A 25238-nucleotide genomic window follows, 5' to 3' on the forward strand; every position below is an offset into this window, starting at 1 on the left:
TTTTATTGGAGCATTATTCATCGCTGATCCTCCTTTTCCATAGCCTCTACCATGGTATGGCTATGACCATAACCGTTTAGATTCTTTCTCCTTTAACTTTTTCATTCTTATCTTTGAGGGAAAGTATGCTTTAAAGAACTTACTCTATTTGTTCTTACTTCTTTTGTATTTTATATTCATGAGCTTATAGGTCATCACAATATAATCAAAATTTGTATCTAAGGACCTTAAGAGATTCTCGATCACTTTGCTATCTTATAATATCTCATCATTTCTTCTTACTTGGTTCACAATGATTAAGACTCTTGTGAAGTAGTCTAAAATGAACTTCATTTCCTTTATCTTTAATGTTTCAAACTCACCCCTTAGAGTTCGGAGTTACACCTTCTTTACCTTCTCTATTTCTTTATAAAATTTTTTAGAAATCTCCTATGGTTGCTTGGAGTTAGTGGCAATGACAACATTTTCGAATGCTTTTTTATCAAGCCTTTAATAAACTAAGAAGAGAGATTTCTTATCTCTTTTTCTCATATCCCTTAAGGAATCCTCTTAAGTCTGGCATTAGTGTAGCTTTATATTGGGGCTCATTGTAACCTTCTCTAATATTTTCAATACATCTTGTGATCCAATTAAGACCTTCATTTGGATACTCTAATTTTTATAGTTATTAGTGAGATGGAAGATAGTGAATGATATATTGGTGGTCATCATAAGTAACTTAGCTATGATACTACTTTGTTAGAAATATTATGGAGTTGTGGAAGAAGAATGATTAAGAAAGAAGATAAAAGTCTAACTTTGATGGGTTCAAATATTTAAGCTTACATTCACAATACCATCCTCTTATCTATTTATAGGAGACGAGAGTATAAGAATACATTCATAAAAGATAAAAACTCATTATTTTCGTAATCTTCTAGATGATATCTCTTATTTTCATTAGATATCTTGATAACTTTATAAAAATATCAACTTTTAAGGGATTATAACATTTTTGAAGAGGATTCTACTTTCTTTCAAATTATTTAAGATATTCTTCATCTTTTTAAAAGATCGATATTCTTTTTTAAGATGCCAAAATCTTTCTTCATTCAAGATGATTAAGTAAGATCATCTTTGACTAAATTAGGCTTAAACACTCATTGAATGAATCTTCATACAAGTTATTGGGATGATTATTCCAATGCAATCATATTATGCACATAATTCTTTTGAAACCGAAACTAAAATAGTTCTTTTGAATGAAAAAGTCGAGACTTAGTTTATAATTGTAAATATTACAACATTTGCAATCTATTGAGTATGTCCTTTCGTTTTAGGTAGCTCTAAATTTAACATCATAATATAACGTATGGATAGAGACTCTTATCAAATTAAATTAAATATGCCCTTGGTTACAACCAACTCCTACAAAAATAACAAGGGTTTAAAAGTGCATGGAAAATTTATCCCAATATTGAATCCACAATTTCTAATTGTATCGAGCAAAATTAGGTCAACATATTAAGTCAAAAGTTAATCATATTTTGAGTATCAAATTAACCAAAATCTAATGATGAAAAGATAACTGATATACTAATCAACCAATAGTGAGTGCACGTTGGTGTGACAACACCTCTAACATTTATTTTAATTCTAGATTTTATTTTATTTTAATTATTATTTTTCTACATCGGTGATTTCATAACGAAACAAGTCCTTAGTAATAAACTTTTATTAGTTGACGCCCTCGTATTTAGTGTTTACTATGTGTATATATATATATATTTTAATTTTGATAATACCTTTGAATCTAGCTATTTCAAGTCTAATCGATCTGTGGGCTAGTTGGATCAAGTCGAGGTGTCTCAATATGAATCAAGTTGATATAGGTTGAATCTCTTCAAATAGGTCAAATCCCTTCCACCAACCATGAACCTATCTTTTCCTTCCTTTCACTCTACCTCATCGCCTCCTTTCTCTCCTAGTTGACTTACTTCGCCTCCTTCTCCTTTCCATTGGCTTTATCCTCCTCTTCCCACTCTTGTTGCATCCTCCCCCTCTCCCTCTTCCTCCTCTCTCTCATTTTCCTTCCTTTTGTTTTCTATTTCTCCTCTACTGCTCCCTCTTTTTTATCCTCAAAGTTTATTTTAAAAAAGTTATATTACATTTAGTATTCATTCGGGTTACAATCGAGTTTATACTTATTCACATAATATCTTAAAAATATATTAATTTTTATATAAATTAATTTTTAATTTATTATAAAAATAAAAGTAGTAGTATATTTTTTATTAAGATCATATTCTAATAGAGTTCTAAAAAAATTGATAATTAATTATCTTAAATCATCTAAAAATAAAAAAAATTATTTTAAAAATAGTTTAGATGATCAAGTTTAACTTAGATTTAATTTGAAGAAATCATTAAGTAATCAGAGACTCAATTAAATCAAATTAGATAGTTAAAATTTAATTGAATCAATCTGATCAGATTAAATTATTGGTGGAGGAGGTGTGGGTTCATTTCAAAGAAATCGATTAAGATCTCAAAAACCTAATAAAATATAATTATTATGTTTTATAATTTCATCGAGGATATTTTGATCAAGATCTAAAAATAAAATCTTCCTTCTTAAAATTAAATATAAGCATATCAATCATCTGATAAAATCTTGAGTTTTTCTTTTAATAAATTACCCCCAACAATTTTATATAAAAGGTTAAACTTTATCTTGGTACAAAATGGAGCGGCAAAATCAGGATTTTACTCCATTGGTTGGTGAAAGAAAAAGGACATTATTATTCTCTCCGTCACGAAGCCTTGGAAAAGATGACATCGTAACTCAAAATCGCAGATGCACAAAAGATTAAATGATTGATGACTGACACGATCATTCTTCTTTGGAAATCAATCAATTGAGGATAAAGACAAGAGAATAACATCACACAAATATTAATTAATCAATCAACAAAGTAGAGAAAGAAATTATAATCTTAATATTTGGAACTGCGGTATGCTTCTTCCCATCAAACATTGAATTTTAATGACTCGGATTATGTTTGTTTACGGACCTGTCCAATTGGCCGCAGACACTCCATGACAGTTCGTGTAATTTCCTGCAAGTTATTAGGGGCAAGGACGTCAATTGGAAAGCCTGGATTGGGGATATTGGGACTTCACCGGGGGCAAGAATGCCAGTTTGCTCTTGTCCTCCTTTCTGGTTTTTCTTCTTTCCATTTTTGTTTTCCTGTAGCGGAGAGAAATTAGAGACTTGGGTGAGAGTAAAGTTCAGATTAGGGTTTCCGTCGATCTCCTCCTCTCTTCTCAACCTAAGGGTTGCTTCGGGAGCTGGTGAGCCTGGGCGTGGGAAGCGGCTGATGGAGTCGGTCTCGAGATCGAGCGGCGACGAGGACGAGATGGGGAGAGCGCAGGAATCGTCTCGAAGAGGTTCCTTGAAGAGAAATTCTCTCTCTCTCTCTCTCTCTCTCTCTTTACATTTTGTTATGTTTCTTTTATGAAAGGCCTTGTTTTGCGAAGTTCAAATTTCATAGGCAAAATCATAGCATGATCTGTTCTCTTTCCGAAAATTCATATGCTGAGAACGAGTTTTACCGTGATTATCCTCTGTTTTAATATCTATTTTTCCAATTACCTAATCAAAACCTATAAAATATAGACTTTTTGGCGTTTTCTTTTGGTTTTCCCTCTTTATACACCATTTTTCTGAAAAGGGTGCCCATCTCTCTTTTGAAACCTATGTTGCTTTTAAAAAGCTAAATATTTTGCTGAGCCCAAGAAACAAGAGGTACTTTTGAGGTACGAATGGCCTTTCTTTGCCAAAAATATCAATTTTCGTTTCTGTGGGTTTCTCCAGTGGAACTCACGGTGAAGGTTGATGGGAAGAGTAGTGAACAGAAGCCAGGCACGCCAACTACGCCAAGATCAAAGCATTCTGCGACCGAGCAGCGTCGGAGGTGCAAAATCAATGACAGGTCAGTCACCAGTCAATTTGATCACATATTCCTATCGTCTATCGTGATTTTTTGATCGGCTCCTTAACACATTGTAGTTCTTATCGCATCAACTTTCTAGTCTCTTCTAGTTCAATTCTCTTTTCTATGAATAGATAGCCTTGATCGCAATTCTATAGTGATTGCAGTACTAGATCTGCCAAGTACCTTCACCAATCTCTTAACATGAATAGTTACTAAATTTCTGGGTCTACTGGGTAGAATTTCTCATGCAATGATCTTCAAAAGATGATTTTGACAATATTAATAACAAAGGAATATATTGCAAGGCAGTTAAGTTGGATATTTAAAGTACGTTTAAGTAGTTAAGTCGAAATAGGTATGTTATTGAAACTTGAGCAAACCTGAACTACGGGTGTGTTTGGAAATATATTTAAAATGTGCATTCAGGGACCAATGCACATTTCAAATGTGAATCGGTGTTTACTAAATTTTTTTTAAATCACATCAAGTTTAGATGTTGTATTGGAAATGTTCAAACACCCCTCATAGTAGCATTAGCATTTGGAGGATGCTAATATATTTTTAAAATTTTGAAAGTACCCTATGACCTTATCTAAAATTACAAGATTACTAAAATGATTTAGTGAGAAATCAATATAATTTATATTTTTCATAAAGGTAGAATTTTATTTATTTATTTATTTTTAAAGATTATTTTATATTTATTTATATGATTATATTTTTTATTTATTGTATATTTGGGCTGTATGAAATTTTTTATAAGATTACATACATTTATTTATTTATTTTAAATTTTATTATTAATTTAAATAAAAATTATGTATTTACTTTTGAATAAATATTAAAAATATTAAAAGGGTAAGTTTGTCATAAAATATTCAATGGACTTTTGAGATACAATTTTACCATGCAACACTTACATCAAGGCACATTTAAATTGCAGTTTTCATCTATTATTTACCAACACTCAAAGCATTTTATGATTACACATTTATTCAAAACCCTTCCTCTAACTGCATATTAAAAATGCAAATGTGTTCCCAAACGCAGCCTAAATCCTTCCACTATACTTTATCCTGCTATTTTATCATCAGTTGCTGTTGCTCTCATTCCAATAAAACAAAAGTAGATAAATTATTTTTTAGTTTGTTTAGATGGAAATTTATTGTACTAGGTTCTAGCTTTATAGGATAGCTTCATAAAGTTTTTTCATCCATTCAGTGTAATCTGGTGCCTTCTTTTATTCCTTCAAATGGAGTTCACTTTTGTTATCTTTTATCAAAGGCCTTTCCTTGTGGTAGCTTGCCTTTTATATGAGGATGGGCCTTTGTACTATGGTTAAGTTACTCCTTTGCGATGCATGTGACTAGGGTTTGAGTCACGAAGACAACCTCACTGTATCTAGAGGTGAGGTTGGATACATTGGTCCCCACGATTCCATTATTGGCGGGAGCGTTATCCGCTAGATTCACCCTCTTTTAACTTGCCTTTTATATTATATATATGACATTTAATTGGATGCACTAAAATCTCTTGTGGATTTATACAGCCAGTTTAGTTAATATACTTTGTTTGCTTGATCTCCATAGACGAGTTGATTATGACCCCACATGTGAGAAGTCAAAATATTGGACCATTTTTCAAGTGAATAAGAGGTGTGAGAGCATGTTATCGCTATGTCATGATTTCAGACTTACTTTGTGGTGAATTATATGGTGTAGGTCTAGACACTAGGCATAAAATGTTCTAGCCTAAATTTTTGGTAAACCATCTAAGTCACATATTTAAGTCTGCAGTCCTGCCTGCATCGGATGGAACCTTGTGCACTGAGTTTGTCCATTTTTTCTTGCCTTTTATGTTACCTATATGACGTTTCATGGATGCACTATAATCTCTCGTGGGTTTATATGACCAATTTAGTTGTGTTTTATTTAATTTATGTCACTTTGTTTGCCTGATGTCCATAGATGAGTTGATTATGATCCACTTCCAAGAAGTTTAAAGCTTGCACCATTATTTAACGAAGTGGGTAAGAGGTGTGAGAGCATGTTGTCACTGTGTCATTATTCTAGACCTATTATTTAGTAACTTGTATGGAGTAGGTCCAGGCACATGGCCTAAAATGTTCTAGGTACCCTCGTTATTTCTTGGTATAACAATTTGAGTTATCTTAATTTTCACTTAAATCTCTAACAGCCTCCTAATATATATTTTTGAAGCCTCCTATAGGGTAACACTGGGGAATGGCTGCCAATTGTTGTTGGCCACATCCTTAATGATCTTGTCTTCTCGGTATAGCAATTTGAGTTATCTTAATTTTCACTTAAATCTCTAATAGCCTCCTAATATATTTTTTTGAAGCCTCCTATAGGGTAACACGGGAAATGGCCACCAATTGTTGTTGGCCTTGTCCTTAATGATCTTGCTCTCTTCATTGGGTTCGGTTCACTTGGATCATCAATGTGACTGACAATGAGTTAGCCCATGTGAAGGGATCATGGAAATTAATAGACACTATTTATCATGATCCAAGTGATTAACTAGCCTTATAGCTTTTGTTGAGTGGAGCAGCCACTTGCTTAAGTTGTTAAATTTTTTTAAATATTTAGTAAAAGACCACGTAACTCATGTATATTTTCATTCTTTTCTAAGTGGACTATTGTGATATCCAAGAATAAAAATCTTGGTTCGATATCGATATCCATTGGTGGCCAGACTGGTACAATATCTGTACCATACATCTGTGATTTCAATAGGTGCTCGGGCACCCGGGCGAGGCGAGGCCCGAGCGCCTCGCTTTATGTCCAGGCGCTTCGCTTCAAAGAGGCGTCGCTTGGGCGCTCGCCCGAGCCCAGGCGCCTGGCGCTTCGGGCGAGCGCCTGGGTTAAACCAGGCGACCAAACTAGATTTTTAGGTTTGGTTGGTCTCCGGTGCTTTAGTTGGTTCAATCGAATCAACTAAATCATCGATATCAGGCTCCCTCTCGCGATTTCCCCAACTTCCCCAACCCTAACACTTGCGATTTTGCAGTTGAGATTTTTTCTCTGCTGTCGCTGCTCTCTGCTGTCGCTGCCACTATTGCTGCTTGCCGCTACTGTCGCTACTCGCCGCTGCCACAATCGTTGCTCGCCGACTACTTGCCGCTGCCACAATTGCTACTCGTTGCTGTTGTCGTCGCTCGCCGCTGTTGTCGTCGCTCCCGTTGTCGCTCACCGCTCCTGCTGCCGCTCGCAGCTCCCGCTCCCACTCCCTCTGTCGTTCGCTGCTCTCGCTGTCGCCGTCGCTCCCGCTTTAGCTACAACTATCGCCTGCTATCGCTGCCGTTGTCTTAGTAGCCTCGGTCTTCTCACTATATTGTTAACAGTATATTAACAGTATACTGCTAACTGTATACTAATAATAGTATTTTTATTTATTAGATTAATAATATATTATTTTTATTTTAATACTATTAATTTTTATTTATTTAATAGTATATTTTTTATTTAAAAAATAAAAATATACTATTATGATTTATTTATTTATTTATTTATTATGATTTTGTACCAGATTTTTTTAATTTAATAGCATATTTTTTATTTAAATAATTATATTTATTAATTATATTATATATTTTTATATTTTAGCACCTTGCTTCGCTCGGGCGAGTGCCTAGCGCTTGGGGCGTTTTTGGACTTTGGCATCTTTTGGTGCCTAACGCTTTTTAAATCACTGCCATACATCTAAGTATAGGTATAGGGTGCTACAGATCAGTGATTTAAAAAACGCTAGGCGCCAAAAGGCGCCAAGGTCCAAAAACGCCCGAGGCGCTAGGCGCTCGCCCGAGCGAAGCGAGGCGCTAAAATATAAAAATATATAATATAATTAATAAATATAATTATTTAAAATTTTAAATAAAAATATGCTAATAAATTAAGAAAATCTAAGATACAAAATCACAATGTCACATTAACAAAAAGTTTCAAAATTCAAAACATTAAAATTTTACATCAAAGTCATTCATTATAATCAATATTATCGTCATTTTCACACAAATCATCTTCATTGAATTCGTCTTCTTCCTCTTGTTCTTCGATTCCTTTCTCTTCATCAAGATATGTTTCATTCTCTATGTCTTCAACAATAGCAGGAGCCGAGCTTGATGCTTTTGCACTCATTTTTCTCTTTGACATCTGTCTTGTATATGTTTGTAATTCTCCAGCACCTGAAGCTCTTGCCACATCTCCCCACGTCAATCTATCATATTCAAATACAAGCTCGTCTTCAGCATCTTGCAAGTTAGCACCCATTTCTCCTACTAACCACTCATTTGAATCATCAATATCTTGCAATGAGATTGAATCAAATCTATTTTTCAAATCATGACGAGTCTTCAAAGCTTGATTATACTTTATGTAAACAAGATCGTGCAATCGTTGATGTTCTAACCGATTTCTTCTCTTCGAGTGAATCTGTCATGTCATATAATTTAAAAATATATTAATACATATATCTAAATAAATAAATTAATTAAAATAAAAATATTTAGTAATAGTTACATACTCAAAGACACTCCAGTTTCGCTCACAACCCGAAGCACTACATGTCAAACTAAGTACTTTGACAGCAAATTTCTGTAAGTTCGGGGTGGAATTTTCAAATAGACTCCACCATTCAGTTGCAAAATTTATGTTATTATTAGCAATAACATAGTAACATAATATATATGAAATTAATTATATCAAATTATTAATACCTTGAGAGGTAGTTGTCCTGGATCGAACGGCAATTGAAATTCCAAAGAGACCTTCAGCATTTTTATATAAAGATAATTCATGAATAATCTTATCTTGAACCTCAATACTGGGAACTAATCTTGCAACACACTGATATAACCCACCCAAAACTTCTGCATCAAATCTAACAGATTTAATCTTATAAAAGAATTCAGGGTTCAAATAATATCCTACTGCATGTAAGGGACGATGAAGTTGACAATTCCATCTTTCGTCAATGATTGTAAAAATTTTCTCATATTTTTCTTCATTTTCATTAAAAGATCTTTTAATCGTCTCCTTTGCTCTATCCATAGCCTCATAAATATATCCCATTGCAGGCTTATTTTCATTATCCACCAACCGAAGGACTCGAACAAGAGGGCCCATTACCTTTAATATATAAACTACATGATTCCAAAAGGATGGCATTAAGATGATATCAGCAGCCCTCTTGCCTTTTGCTTTTTTTGCCCATTTGCTTGTCACCCATTTCTCAGAGGTAAACATATTTCTCAGAGTATGTTTTTGACGATGCACGCTCTGTAATGTCAAGAATGAAGTAGCAAATCGGGTAACACCATGTCTCACTAATTCTTTATTCCCTGTAAATTCTCTCATCATATTCAAAGCCCCAATATGATTATAAAGAAATCCAACAACAAAAATTGCCCTTTCTAAAGTTTTCTTGATTTCTAAGATCTTTCCAATATCTTCTAACATTAAATCAATACAATGTGCTGCACATGGAGTCCAATATAAGTGTTGTCTTTTTGATTCAAGCAATTTACCTGAGACAAAGGATAACAAAAATGATAAGACTTAAGAGTTTAACACACTTAATTGAAGATAAGATAATTAACAAAATCAAAAGATGAATATTACTAGCTAAAACATAGTTGCTTCCATTGTCGGTTATGATTTGAACGATATTTTGTTCTCCAATTTCTTCCACGAAGTTGTCAAGTAAATCATATATCTTGTCTCCAGATTTTACAAAAGATGAAGCATCTATTGACTTCATAAACATAGTCCCTAAAGAACAATTAACCATAAAATTAATTATACTCCTGCGCCTCCTGTCAGTCCAAACATCGGATATAATAGAGCAACCATGTGTTGCCCATGATTCTTTATGACCCTTTAGTAAGTCATTTGTATAATTCAACTCTTTTTGCAGCAATGGAACTCGCATCTCATAATAACTTGGAGGTTTTAATCCTGCACCATATCTTCCAATAGCTTCAATCATATCCTTAAAACTGTCTAAACGAGTTGTACTAAGGGGAAGACCAGCCTGATAGAAGAAGCGAGCAATGTGCTGAATTGTTCTTCCTCTTATTTCTTTATCACAACCATCACTTATATTTGTTTGTCTCGATTTTGAGCCTCCTGCTTGCCCTTGTTGTTTCTGGGATCCTTGAAGCATATATAGATCCATCGGTCCTTTTCTACCTTTCTTAGTACTCATAACTTTTCCCTTTTTGTCGTATACTTTTTTTTCACTTGGGTTAATACTCGTAGAATAATCTTCTTCTTCATCTCTGATATGTTCAACATTGTCTTCTGGTAAATTCCCATAAGATTCATTCTTTTGTGTCTTCTTTTCATTTATATAATTCAACAACTCTTCTTTTACCTCAGGTGAACATTTTTTGCAAGCTGCTGCCTTCTTGAAATTTCCTACTAGATGTTGTTTTGCACGAAAAATACCACCTCTGGTAGTCTTATCGCAGAATATGCAAGTCACTGCATTAGGATCTTTCGGATCCTTCAAATAATTATACTTCCATGCAGGATTTTTTTTTATACCATTGGAGACTCTATTGAGTTGTTTTCTGCACTTGCCATTTATGTTGAAACCTAACAATAATTTCAAATAAATAAAAATTAATAACATTAAAATCAAAATAATATATTATTAATCTATTAACAGAAAATTAATCATTTTAAAATTTAAATAAACTTAATATTAAGAGTATACTGAGCCTGATGGAGAAACGAGGAAGCAGCGGCGAGCGGCGGCAGCGGCGAGCGGCGGCAGCAGCGGCGAGCGACGACAACGGCAGCAGCAGCAGCGGCGAGCGGCGGCAGCTGCAGCGGAAAAGGGAAAGGGAGCGGAAGGCGCGAGCAACGGGAGGCCTCGAGGGAGGCGCGAGCAGCGACACCGGCGAGCAGCGGCAGCAAGCGACGAGATCGCGATCGAGATCGGGATCGAGAGCGACAGCGGCAGCAGGTTAGTGTTGGGTTAGGGTTAGGGTTAGGGTTGGGGTTATATCGGTTTAGTTGGTTCTATTGAACCAATAAACAACCGAACCAGGACCGAACCAGACCTAAAATTTTGGTTCGGTCGCCTTGGTTTACCCAGGCGCTCGCCCGAAGCGCCCAGCGCCTGGGCTCGGGCGAGCGCCCAGGCGGCGCCTGTTTGAAGCGCGCCGCCTGGGACATTAGCGAGGCGCTCGGGCCTCGCCTCGCCTCGCCCGAGCGCCTAGGCGAGCGCCCGAGCGCCTTTTGCAATCACTGCTACAGATCGATACAAGCCAGACCAGCAGAGAGTGAGAGGAAGAGGAGGCGATGGCTGAATAAGAGGAGGAAGGAGAGAAGGAAGAGAAGGAGAAGAGGAGGCAGAGGAAAAGTTGGAGGACACGACAAAGGAGATGGAGAAGGGGAGAGATAAGGAAAAGAAGGTAAACAAAAAGATAAGACAGCTGTTGGCAGTTTACACAAACAGAAAAACATTGCGACAAAGAAGACCTGGTATTAATATCAATGATGGGCTTACTGTCCAATATAGCTTGGTATTGGTCAGCTTACCACTCAATAATTCTGGTACAATGACTTTACCAGGTGGTAAGCTAGGTTTCAGATTGGATTGAATGAAATTGCTTGGGCTGCATATTGGTCGGCCATTGGACCGACAATTACTGGTTCACAGCAATTGGTACAAATTCAAATTTTAAACCATGGTGGGACCACACCTTATAATGCTGAGGGTGCAAATGAGTTTACAGATTGGGTGAATTTGCTTGGGTTGCATACTGGTCTGCCATTGGATTGACAATTACACGTCTGCAGCAATTGGTGGAAACCAAAATTTTAAACCATGGTGGTGCCACACCTTATAATGCTGAGGGTGCAAATGATTTTGCAAAATTGTGTTTGTAAAAATTGTTTAAAGAATGGATCCGGATTGGAATTTACTAAAGTCATATTAAATTTGACTGAGAAAATGGGAAATGGCCAACCTAGTGTGTGGAATTAGCTGTCATTGACCCAAACCAATTAATGTAAAATGGGTTTCTTTGTCCTTTGTTGCAATACTAGAAGAGATAATAGCATGAGAGCTTATGTTCATAAAAAGGAACTATATGATTTGAGTCAATTGGGATGTTAGGAAAGTTAGATGAAATCATTCAAGGAGCAATTGTGAGTGAAAGCCTTTTAATGTGTTGTTTTGCATGAGAAATTGTTCGATTGGGCAATTTGCTGCATGATTTTGTCCTTAGAAAAGACACCTGATCAAGAATGGACTTTTACATGTAGCTCACATGGTTATTTGACCCCAACAATGTGGGAACTTTGGTCCTCTAATTATACAAAAACAGAGCCTTTCTAGCTGAAATAGCTTGTATTGTGGATAAACTATGGGTTCCCACAGTTGGCACCAATGATGTGGGCCAAGGATTTGCTTGGTCTTCCATGTCAGGCACTTGTTTATAGGCCATGAGCTTCCTCAACTTCCCATCAATATCCCATTGATGTGGAACATCTGGGCTTCTTTCTTATTTATACCACAACAACATGCCATGCTAGGCATATAATTAATTTAATTTGCTTATACAGACTGACTTGGGATAATTTGTTAAACTACTATGTATTCTCATGTGTATGTTTGTAAAAAGCTTGTCAAGAAGGACCATTCATCTGTGCCCACCTACATGCTAGTATGAGACAACAAATATGCACTGATGAGCACTCATTTAGTATCAGCATGGCCGTCCATGAAAGCATGATTAGGTGGGCATATTCAAACAGCAGCAGTTTAGCATATTATTTGATTTGTGTATAAGACTTTATTGATATATTATTATTAGGATTACAACAGAAGGTGCGATGATTATTCTGTTATTTGGTTTGTTTTTATCACATTCCTCAGGACTTTCATGGTTATTTTTAAAGTTTCTTATTTCTTGCTGGAAATTGGATGTCTTTACTTTGTCTTTGGAAAACCGGAAAAGCCAAAATGAACAGCTGACAAACTCTAAAATTGAAGTACTAAGCTTTGTGCTATTACATTTTATCTATTACCAGCTCGTCTTATGACATGCAGATTTCAGATACTTAGAGACCTGATACCACATAGTGATCAAAAGAGGGATAAAGCTTCATTTCTTTTGGAGGTAGCTGCAGTTTTTTTATGCTTTTTAATGCTTTCTCTTTGCAGTTAAGTTATTAGAATAGTACTTCATAGGAGCTGTGTTCTCATGCAGGTTATTGAATACATCAAGTTTTTACAAGAGAAGGTACAAAAGTATGAATCATTTCCAGGTTGGAATCAGGAAAATGAAAAATTGATGCCATGGGTAAATCTTCTGTCATTTTTTCCTTACATTTGCCATGAGAATGAATACATACCTAGGATTTAGGCATCAAGAGGCAAATCATTTAATTGTTCGATGAATGAGTTAAAAACAAATCATTGGCTTGCTTATTTGACCATGTTGACAAAATTTTGAAGACCAAAAATTTTTGGTTTATCCGCTTGCAAGGAGGAAGCATGCATTTTTGTGCTGCATTTCATGCTTGGATTACTTAAACAATCCACATGTTACAATATATTCATACATTAAGAAAACAGAATAATATTGCACTTAACCGTTTTGTTGGTATACTGGGTTTATCTATTAATTTATAAAATTATTAGTTACACTTACTGGTTAGGGGTGTAAAGAAGCAAGGGGTTCTGAGAACCAGTGTGTCTTATTCCGTTTATTGACATACCTGTCCCAGCTAAAGATTATCAGTTTCTGTGGGTCTTATGATGACTTGATTGTCCATCCTGTTATTCAATATTTGTAATGTTAATGGTCCAGCTTTGGTCTGCACCTTCATCATCCCTAGCCATGCCTGACTCTGTATTGGTGGGGGCCCAAATTCTTGTCCAAAGCTTCCCATTCTTCCTGTAAGAGGTCCAGCTAAACCCTGTGCGAAGTGATGCTAGTAATCAAATCATTTTTAATTTATTTATCAGGCAATGATTTTGTTACTTCCATTTTTCTTTGCAACAATTTCTTTTTCTTGTTATACATATATTTTACTTACTGTTGACATGATTAATCATTCTAAGTCTGGATTCTAGCTTACTATCACAATGTTCATGCCCAAATATGTCTCTGGAGAGACGCTATGTTAAATGAACTTCCTTATTTCAGTCAATCAAATGCAATTTAGGAGCAATCTTCATAGTTCCTTAGATGTTTAATGCTGATTGATAATTTAAATACTTCCCCTGTTTCCAAATTAATCTCATTAGTTGACAAGAAATAAGCGAAGTTGTTGGCATTTGGGAAGAGTTGGATCTGTGGTGAAATGACAATTATTTTCTTCAGGAGTGCAAGTAGAACACAATCTCCATAGAAGGAACTAGGACAGATTTAAGAATCGATCATAAATGACTGAAACCTTGCAGTTCTATTAACCGATTAACTCAACTTACTGCTGGTCATGTCACATAAGGGAACAGTTAAATATTTCTGTATCAGATGTTTATATCAGTCAGAATTATGAGGTTGTGTCAGACATCATGTCATAAAACTGAACACAACCAAATATCACATAGTTAAATACATTTATATTAAATATTAATTCTTGTAATTGTAGTAGATATTATTAAACTATCAAAATGTATATACATAAACTAATGTAACATACTTTACCATCATGAATATAATATTTCAGGTGTATATTTTGGTTGTATATTACTTAGCATCTTTGAGATATCTTACCTATTAAAAACTGCATTAAAAACCAATCGGAAACCAACAAATTCAATTTCTATCTGTTATTTGATTTGGTTCATAATAGTTTAAAATCTTGGAAAATGCAACATGTTCGGTTTGAATTGGAAATTAAATGAAAACTGAATCAAAATTCATCCTTCACTAGTGATAGCCTTAATAATTGTTGTTTTCTTTGTATTTTAATGTCTATTCATATGCAATTTAAGGCCCTGCCATGTGTGCTTTTGTTTTTCTTCAGGATTAAAATGATGTATCTGGTTACTCTAGGATGTATGAAAGAAAAAACCAATCTCCTCAAATTAAAGTAATCTCATGATGTTCCCACAACTTAGTATGTGCTTGTGCATGCGCATGTATGTGGATGGATGTGAGCACTTGCTAGTGTACATTAGAAGAAGAGGAACAAAATTTTTAAGACACTAAATAGTAGTTCAATACGGTATCTAGATTTATCTGATAAATTTCTTGCCTTGTACCAGAGTAGCAATCAAGGCCCGGGAGATGGTATGGTTGATCCTCCTAACCTTACAAAAAATGGTTCTCAATCTGGCCATTTGTTTTCTGGAAAGTTTGTTGATAGTAGCATCCCTGGGGCACCAATGTCCCTCTCAAACGCACACAATGTGGCAGAAGCTGATATGAGTCCAGGTGCAGTGCTTGTTCCCATGCAGTCAAACTATTATGCTTCTGTTGGAAGGGGATCTGGTTTTATGCAACCTCAGGAGAGGGTGATTTCAGACTCAGATAATCCAGTGTCTCAGTCTCAATCTGAGTGGCAAAGTTCATCATGCATGGCCGATTGCAATTTGAGCAGTGATATGCTGAATGAACATGAAGAGCTAATAATTGATGAGGGCACAATTAGCATTTCTAGTGTCTACTCCCAAGGGTGAGTCATCATTCAACTGAAACATTTTTGTTCAGATTGTCATGACAACTTTTTATGCGCTTTCATGGGAAAATTTGTCTTCTTGTCAAATGTAGAATGAACTCCTTATGGATTACCTGCGTGCAGGTTATTGACCGCATTGTCACAAGCCATGGCTAGTTCAGGAGTAGATCTGTCTCAAGCCAGCATTTCTGTGCAGATAAATCTTGGCAAGGGTGCAAGCAAAAGGCCTACCACTGCTAATATGTCCAATGCAAAGGTGTGAACTATCTTGTTTGTTCCTTGTCCTATATTTAGCAACTAGAATGATTAATGTGATTATGGAACATGTTGAATCCAATTTCAGTAGATAACTCTCTTGGAAGTTCTCATGGTACCCAATGCTGGTGGGCAGATGCACTATAGATTTACCTGTTTCTAATGGAATTATCTCCTTGTTCTTCCAACAGATGATGACAACATAAGATGAATAACATCATACATAAGATATTTTGTTAATCAACATCATGTGTTTTTTCTTCTTGTGGATATGCTCACCAGTTAATTGATCTCATTAATAATTTTTTACACAATATTTAAGCAGTGCTTTATTAAATTGGTATTCTAACGTGGTGGTTGGACCGTTATGGATTTATGGCTAGTTTTGCTGAGGGAACTATATGTGGACGCGCAAGAATCCACACTTAATGGCCTTACCCTGTTTAGAAACTACTAAATAACGTGTTCCATATTATTGTTTATAGGATCACTCGGACAATTCACATATTCATCAAATAATGGGAAACACGGTGCCAGGGAGCAACATTGAGGAGTCTGAACAAGTGCCAAAGCGGCAAAAAGGCTGATACCAGCAAGTGACTATGTTTCAACAGTTTGAATTTTTTGTGATCATCCAACTGATGAACCTGCAAGGCGTTGCCTCTTGTCCTCGTTGTAATAGCATTGTGTATTCTTTTGTAATCACGTGAAGCTTTTTCTTGCAGAACCGAGAAGCTAATTGGCGTGTATGCTTCTGGTCCTCTCTATGGAGTCTTGTAACGTCCAAGTCCTTGTATGAATCTGTCCTTTTCGACCATTGGTCGCTGTGAATTGTACTGATCGATTACACGGCAGTGGTTTTCTTCTAAACCTGGATGAGTTTGATCGACCATGTGTTGTTGGAGCACCGAATCATCATAAATTATTGGAGATTGCTAAACATATCTCTGCTGGGGAGGATTGTTGCATGCATGCTTGTAAAGCGGTTGATTGAGTACATATGGCGTTCTCATCAGTTCTCTGAAGGTAGGCTGTGGCTGCAACTGCCTGTTCCCGTTCCTTGGCAAGGAAAACTGGGTGGATAATTTAATTGTTTTGTATATGCATGTACGAAAGGCATTTCATTGAAAAATGAACATCTGCCTTTGAAAATTTTACAGGATTTAAACAAACATATTGCTCGGATTGGGATGATATCATCCAAATTCAATTGTTTTCTTGTATTGTTCTCTGGTAATATTATAAAGTTGAACACCAGAAGAGTATAACTATAGTATGACAGAGTGTAAACACTCACTAAATCCATGATGCAGTCTCCAAACAGTGACCATGTATGAAGTAACTCATCATCACCATTTAAAACCACACAATCTACAGAACAAATTCACCGGAGGAAGAGAGTATATGTGTATATATAGAAGATTATATGTATATCTCTCTGGTCCTCAATTATTCCCCGTCCCAAATCGTGAGACTGCAACACCAGAAGAAGTAAAACAGGAAAATTTTTTATGGCACAGATAAATAACAGAAGGACAAGAAGAAGAATGCGTGAACCTTTACATTATTATATCAGACGACGACTATGACTGCTGCCGCCAAAGTGGCAGCCATGGCGGCGGTGAGCCACCTTCCGGCGGCGCTGAGACTGAGAACAGAGTTGTCCGACGCCTCTTCGTCCGCAGGTGACTCCTCGGGGCCTGCCGCGGCGTGCTTGGACTTCTTGGAAGCCGGGGCGGGAGCGTCGGCCTCGACGACCTCGGGGATCTTGAACAGCTCCCGGGGCTGGAGCACCTTGTTGATAGCGTAGACTGCGTCAGGATCCTGGTCGAGGATTGTGGAGGTGATGGTGGCGGTGACAACTCGGGTCTTGACCGTGATGGCGTCGCCGTCGGTCCGCACGGTGTAATGGAAGTTCTTGTTGCGGCTGGTGGTGGCGAGGGTAGTGAAGAAGCCGTTGTTGGTTTTGAGGAGCTGGGGAGAGTAGTACGCCGGCACGCCGTGGTAGAGGAGGAGGGAGGCCTTACCGTCGCCAGTGAGGTTTTTGTACTTGGGGCCGAAGGCCCTGACGGCGCCATCACTGGGGCAGAAGACCGTGAGCCCGACGTCGAGGTTGTCCTCGAAGATCTGAAGGACGTCCGGGCTGGCTAGTAGCAGATCGGCGAAGGCCTTGCAGCCCTTTTTGGCCAGGAGCACGGTGAGGTTGACGGGGGCGGGCGCCGCCACGGGGGCCTCCGCCTCGGGGGAGCTGAGGATGGTGCTTATCTGCAGGATGGAGATGTTGTAGGGGATCTCCTTCAAGGACTTAACCAAGACAGCAGGCGGGGCGCCGCCGGCGTCCTCGGTGATGAAGGTGACCTTTCCCCGGCGGTGGTCGGTGATGTTGATGTAGCCGGTAGTGCCGGGGGCGTGGCCGGAGGACTGGAAGACGGAGGAGGAGATGGTGGAGCCCCTGCTGAGCTGGTGGAGCTTCCTGGAGCTGTAGTAGTCGCTGAGGATGTGGAGGGAGAGGACGTTGCGGAGGGTGAGGAGGGAGAGGTGCTTGGCGAGGAGGTCGGACATGCCGGCGTTGTCGACGGCGAGCACCGTGATGGTGAGGCGGCGGTTGATCTCGTTGGCTAGGTGGGTGGCGGACAGGTAGTGGTTGAAGGTGGAGAATTCCGGGTGCTGCGCCAGGATCTTGGTTATGTTGTGGCCGCGTGCAACCGGAAAGGTGGCAGCAGCGGCCAACAGCAGGAGAGAAGCGGCAAGGAGAGGAACAGCTCGCTGCATTGCCTCTGCTGGCTGTAGAATGGTGAATGCTACACTAACCGTAGGAATTGAGGAGGAGGAGGAAGAGAGAAGCAGGGAGCGCTTGTGTGGTGTGCGGGGAAGAAGGGGAACGGAGATTATAAGGTCGAAGAAGCAGCGGAGACGAAGTAGCTCATGCACTGAGACGCGAGTCAAGTGCTTAGTTACGAAACGAAAGACAGGCGTCAGCCATGTCTTACTATACAATGGATGTGTTGGAGAATCACCATCGTCTTTCAATGAAATAGCTGCTGCTTGTAGCCAGAACAAGATTCAATTAGATTAGCAACTCAAATTCCCGTTGCATTATTGACGATTAGGTACCGCCAAAGATCAATCACGCTTCCCACCACAACAAAGAAAAAGAAAGGAAGCAACATCAAGTTGGTGCAAATGGGGCACCTTGGTATGGACGTATCACCTAAATCCGGAAGGATACCATGAGTTCGTGTTTGGTGTTCTACAAATACAACGGGCGAAAAGGGAGAGGAATGCTGGCGTTCGTAAGTCGCTACCACCACGACATCGGCAACACGCCCACCTCGGCATGTGCTGAAGGAGAAATCAAACCATCTCTGACCGCCGAACTAAAACTGTCGGCAGCGCAACAAAGTATAAACTCTATACATCCGGCAGCGGCGGCGGAAGAGTAGGGCGGAGGAGGAGACGCCGCTTCTTCGCTTCCACAGACGGCAACTCCGGCCAGCTCCGCCGCAGGGCCCACCGCAGCAGGGGTGTTGAGTTGGCGGAAGGCAATCATTGTGGGTACACGGCAGCACCCATCTCCGCCCTACGTTTCAATGATGACGATGATGGAGTTGGCGTTTGGTCGGGGTTCTCCATCGGTCCCTCTTGTATTCACTTAATTCTTCGTCCTCTTCTGCTCCTATTTCTTTTCTTTGATTCCAAAACTTAAAATGAGAAGCGATAGTTTGATCGGCAGCATTGTTTTTGCACAATCTCATCCAAACCATGAGTTCTATTACTAATACTTTGCTTCCTTTTTCTGTTCGTCGGTATTTAATTCATGCCCTGTTTTACTAATACTCGTCAATATTTTTAATGTGCCTTCAATATAAATGATAATTTATCAAGTAATAATATAAATGATAAGTGCCTTTTCGATGTAATAAAATCGGAATGCTCACTCGAAACAAATAATTTCACATTGACCCTTGTTTTCCTCAAAATAAATAATTATTCATTATTCTTTACTCTCATAAGTGCCTTTTCAAAATAATAAAATTGAGAAGCTCACTAAAAACAAATAATTTCACATAGGCCCTCGTAGTCCTGTTAGCATAATTATTAGAAATGGAACAAACCAAATAATCATATCAGACTAATTGAGGATTAGATCATTAATTGGTCTAATTTGTTAGGATCAATTATATTAAAATATTAAAATGAATCGATTGACTTGATTGACTCTTGAATAAACCTGATGAATTTAGATGAATCGAATAAAATCGATTTTAATTTTATAAAAATAGTTAGGTTTATTTAAATATCCATACCTTAATTTGTTTATTATTTATTTAAGATAATATATTTTTTTTAATTTTAAAATTAAGATTAACGTGAGAAAAAAAAAAGATCTCTCACGTAATTATTTTTCTCTTTTGACCATCCTCTCTTCGTTTACCTCCTTTTCCTCTCACTATCGTTCTCTCTCCACCTATCCTCACGTCTCACCTTTTCTTTCCCTAGTCATAAAAATGATTACGAGAAAATAAATCAAATGTTGCAATAAATAAAAAATACTTTTAAAAATTTAGAATATGATTACAAAATAAACTCTTGGTTGAATTATCATACTACATTTTATATGAGAAATTCGTATGCATATATTATTCATTTCATTTTTATATCCTAGAAAATATCCATTGCCTTTGTATCATTGATTAATTTATTTTGTGTTAGATTAATATAATTACCTCTTAGATTGATATCATTGCATGGTATTTAATCTAGATAAAAGTTTATGTTTATAATATTTGATTGATATTATATATTTTTAATTATTTATATATTTAAATTTTTTTTTAATCAAACATATGGTCCAATCGATAGACCCATCGATCCAACCAATGATCAAGTGATGTAATGATGATGTAATGATCAGTTCAATTACATTTTTGTATTTAAAATCCAAGATAGGACGGTCTAGATGAGGCTCCCATTTATTTTCCAACCAATGATGTGCTGGAAACTAGTGCATGACTGCATTGTTGATTTAGGATGTGATCATCATCTCACTAGTGATGGTACCAAATTCATAAATTTTAATCAATACGAAGATAATGATATAATTATCATGGCAAATAATACTGTTCACCAAGTAGACAAAGAAGTCACTATTATAATTTCAAATAAAGACAGTGATCCTATTATATTGAAGTGTGTGTGCCATGTTCTAGGTACGAAGAAAAATCTCTTTTATGTTACAAATATAGTTGATGCTGAAAATTATATTCTTTTTGGTCCTAATGAAATTAAGTTTCTTCATAATATAAAAGAATTAAATACAGATATAGTACACATTAGTAAAAGAATCAAAGATTTATATATTTTATTAGCATCAATCTCTTATATTGATAAGAAGAGTACAAATGACAATACATTAATCTGACATGTTAGACTTTGTTATATAAATTTTCTTAAATTGAAGATTATAATGTAAAAAAATTGGTGAATGATCTTTCCAATCTTACTACTTTTAGTGATAATGAAGTTTGTAAAAGATATTAATATAGCAAAATACACAAGTAACCTTTTGATTGATTACTTTCAAGATGTAAATTTCCCTTGGAGCTTATTCATACATATCGATCTAATGAGCCCTATTCAAACACCATGTTTTTGCTTCTCTTTATTGATAATTTTATAAGGTTCACTTATGTCTATTTTGTGAAGGAAAAATAAAAAGCTTTTCCAAAATTTTAAGGGTTCAAGTTAACAATTAAAAGTGCTCTGAAAGAAAAATTAAAGGATTGCACATTGATAATAGCGGAGAGTTCACTTCTGATAGATTTTGCTCTTTTTGCAAAGAGTATGACATGAAAAGGGAAATTACATACGCAAATATATTGCAACAAAATTTATGGTTGAATGAAAGATTTCACATCTCATGGAGACTTATAAATGTTGGCTTCATGCAAAGAATTTACCTAAAGCTTTATGGGCAAAAGGTATGATATATGCAAACTTATGTTATTAATTAAAATTTTCTTAGTTCAATTAATCTGAAATCTCCATATAAGCTCGTAAGAAACTAGATGTTAAATATTTCAGAGTATTTGGTTCTCTATGCTATGTTCACATACCAACTCAAAGAGAAGCAAGCTTGATGCTAAGATTAAGAAATGCATCTTTATTAACCATGATAAAAGGAAAAAAGTTTGAAAATGCATGGATCCATAAACACATAGGTATGTGGTATCTCGAGATATTATGTTTGATGAAGTTTCTTGTTATTATCCTTCACAAGTAATTTCTTTTAAAAATATCAATCATAATAATGAAAATGATATATGTTCAAAACCCGTGATTGAGATTCCTTTGCCATCTAATGCTCTTACAGATATTGACTCGTCTTCTTCCTCATCTGTATCTACTCCTATTATTTTTTTATCACCAATGATAGAGCAAAGTGATAGGGGGAGTAATGATATTCATGAAGAAAAAATTCAAATACTAAGAAGATAAAAAAGAACAATTGTCAAACCATCACATTACAAAGATGGAGACAATGTAAGTATATGTCATTATTTCTTTTCTGAACTAATTGATAATTTTAAACCTCTTTGTTCCAATAAAGCTAAAAGTGTTAAAGTGTGGAAGGATGCCATAAATAAAAAAATGAATGTTGTACAAAAAAATGAAACTCAGTCAAGGCCTATTGATTTTCGGGAGAAATTTGGTGATATTTTTTATTTGCACAAGTCTATTCTTAAATTGGACATTCGTATAGATGTTGTGCCTTTTGCACGAGTTAAAGATTTTAATGGTCTTCTATCTAGTAAGTTTGTCAAATTTTCAAATGAAACAACTTGATTCATGTATATATTTCTAGGCAGTGTAAGAAAGGATTTGGATGGTAACATTCACATGCATCCTGAAGAATACTTTGATTGATGTCATATTTTTATTGGTAATCCCATACTTAGTGGCAGTTACGAGTGTGACCTTGCAGATCAAGCCGAGACTTATCTCCAAAAATATACTTTAAGGGGAGTGTTAAAAGTTCAAGTATATTTTGGAAGATCATAAATTAATATTTTATATTTTAAATGAGATTAGATAAATTTTTAGGGATAAAATTTTTTTAGTTTAATATATATTTTAGAATATTTCAACTAAGATTAAGTAGAGTTGTAGAGATTAGGGACTCTTGTATTTTACATCTATAAATAGGTAGCATCTACATATAGATTAATTCAAGCATCAAGAGTATTTAAGTCGAGTCTAAGAGTCATTCAAGATCTGTAAGTATTTTTCTTAAGAAGTTTAATAAAGTTTTTCCTTTTCGTCTTGGTTTCTTATTTCTATTTAGTTTGATCTTGGGCTAGTACTATCTTATTATTATTATTATTTGAGAAAGGATTAGACTAATCCTCCTTTTCTTCACACTGGCCACGTATAGGCTTTATTCTTAGAACTGATGAGGATGTGCTGTTTTTGCAGGAAGTACCATGGATAGATCTATCTTACATAATTAAGCTGTCGTAAGTAAAGAAGAGCTTTTGAGAACGAGGAATAAGGGCATACAAAGAACCCACATTGAATGCCATGCGGAAAGCCTAGTCAGTATGTTGAATACCAAGACAACTCCTCCTCGGACGATCACTAACATACTTCAAGATATTGTTGGATTGCTTCAATACTTAGAGAATATAAGATAACACACATCGGTTAGCAAATTTTGGAAGGATGAACTATTGTAATGAATTCTGGTATGATGTGTTTTCTCGGACTTGAAGGTTTCGATCTCCTCTGATAAGAGAGGAGATGGGTGTACTCGCTCTCTTGATGAATAAAAGTTACACATGCAAAGTTTGAGCTAGTTGGGACCCTAATTGTGACTTGCTAACAGGGCAGAGTCGAGTCCATGGTAGATTTCTTAAGAGTTCGTAAGCGGAAAACTTCCAAGTGCCTAATGAGCTTTGCGAGTGATGATGGCTATAAGTCTATCCTGAATTCGTGTTTTGCATTTGTTGGTTTGAATCATTGTCATGTTCTTAAATAGTTTGGCAAATACGATTAGTTATTGTTGGCCCTCTATTAGGTGACCTTCACAACTTGTTTTTATGTTTAATCAACCCTAACGCATGGGGTTGGTGGTGGAATTCTTAATTCTCAGATATAAATCTATCATATTAAACAGCTATTTGTACAAATTGACTAATATTTGGGCGCATTATGATTCGAACTGGACTTTTAGTCGATTAGCATTATCTTTAATGATAATTCTTTATCGAGATATGGGAAAACAAAACACAGATTCAGAAGAAAAAGAAAGAAATTGAGGTTCAATTTTAGGCACATATTAATCATTCTATAAGTAATGCAGTGTGATGGAAAATGATCGGTGATCAATGTAAAAAAGTTGGACTAGCTCAGTTAAGTTCTAGCTTGCCTTGTGTTAGGAGTCTCTCCGTCCATGTGGTATGATGCAAGCTTGACCTGCACTCAAGATCAATATGGAGAGGAGGTTCTCCACGATATGATTTAAGTTAGTACCGAGATAGATTAAAAGGAGTATTAAGGTAAGAAAGGTCAATAAATGTGCCTTAGGTTATCTTTTATATTTGGTTTAGATTTGATTACTAATGGCTTGAGAAAATATTCTATATAATAAAAATATTTTTTGAATATTTTATATATGACGACTGATATGATGATTGATGGATTTTTATTTTTGCTGACTAGGATGCAACGTGTCGAATTATGACCAAAGATAAATGACCATTGGTGGTTGATGTTTTTGTCTTCTTTTGTTGATTAGAGGAAACGTATCGAACTGTGTGACGAGAGATAAATATTCCCCATATTATCGCAGTCATTAACATGGTGTTTTGTTTGTTACCTTATTTGCGGATACATGCTTTTCGAGTGTCCGTATGCACCATAATGCAATCCTAATCATAATGGTGATGTTGAAAGTGATTTCCCACCACAATGAATCGATCGTGTCAATGCCTATGCTAAAATGCATATGCTAATTGTGGAACCAATCAAATTTTCGCTTAGTGTTATACTCTATACAAGCAATTGTTAATGCATTTCAATCATTTCATGGTTTAGCAAATGAGTTAGTTTGGTGGTCTATTTGCAAAGTCACTGTGATGCTTCTCAAATCAAAGAGATGAGTGACAGAGAAAGCCGGTTGTTCACCCATCACATAAGACAGCAATTCTTTTCCTTTATTTCTTTTTTTATTTTCTTCTTGAGAGAGAGAGAGAGAGAGAGAGAGAGAGAGAGAGAGAGAGAGAGAGATAGGGGGAGTCGATTCTGGAAGTGATTATCCTTTTCAGTAACATTAAATATG

General features: G+C 36.3%; 2 protein-coding genes across 2 annotated transcripts; one reads left to right on the forward strand and one right to left on the reverse strand.

Annotated features, from left to right (window-relative positions):
* Positions 1 to 3178: 3178 nt before the first annotated feature.
* On the forward strand, positions 3179 to 16768 carry LOC103998374 (transcription factor BIM2). The gene is made up of 7 exons (XM_009419833.3): positions 3179 to 3429; positions 3857 to 3974; positions 13062 to 13131; positions 13222 to 13314; positions 15231 to 15640; positions 15767 to 15899; positions 16384 to 16768. Exons 1-7 carry the CDS (start codon positions 3360 to 3362, stop codon positions 16483 to 16485), a joined length of 996 nt encoding a protein of 331 aa, XP_009418108.2. The 5' UTR covers positions 3179 to 3359; the 3' UTR covers positions 16486 to 16768.
* A 464-nt stretch (positions 16769 to 17232) lies between these two features.
* Positions 17233 to 18929, reverse strand: LOC135623357 (fasciclin-like arabinogalactan protein 2). The gene is made up of 2 exons (XM_065126226.1): positions 17462 to 18929; positions 17233 to 17372 (listed from the first exon to the last, which is right to left on the reverse strand). Exon 1 carries the CDS (start codon positions 18668 to 18670, stop codon positions 17471 to 17473), a length of 1200 nt encoding a protein of 399 aa, XP_064982298.1. The 5' UTR covers positions 18671 to 18929; the 3' UTR covers positions 17233 to 17372; positions 17462 to 17470.
* Between the last annotated feature and the right edge of the window lie 6309 nt (positions 18930 to 25238).

The sequence above is a fragment of the Musa acuminata genome, chromosome BXJ2-9, assembly GCF_036884655.1.
Source record: "Musa acuminata AAA Group cultivar baxijiao chromosome BXJ2-9, Cavendish_Baxijiao_AAA, whole genome shotgun sequence".
Classification (NCBI taxonomy): Eukaryota; Viridiplantae; Streptophyta; class Magnoliopsida; order Zingiberales; family Musaceae; genus Musa; species Musa acuminata.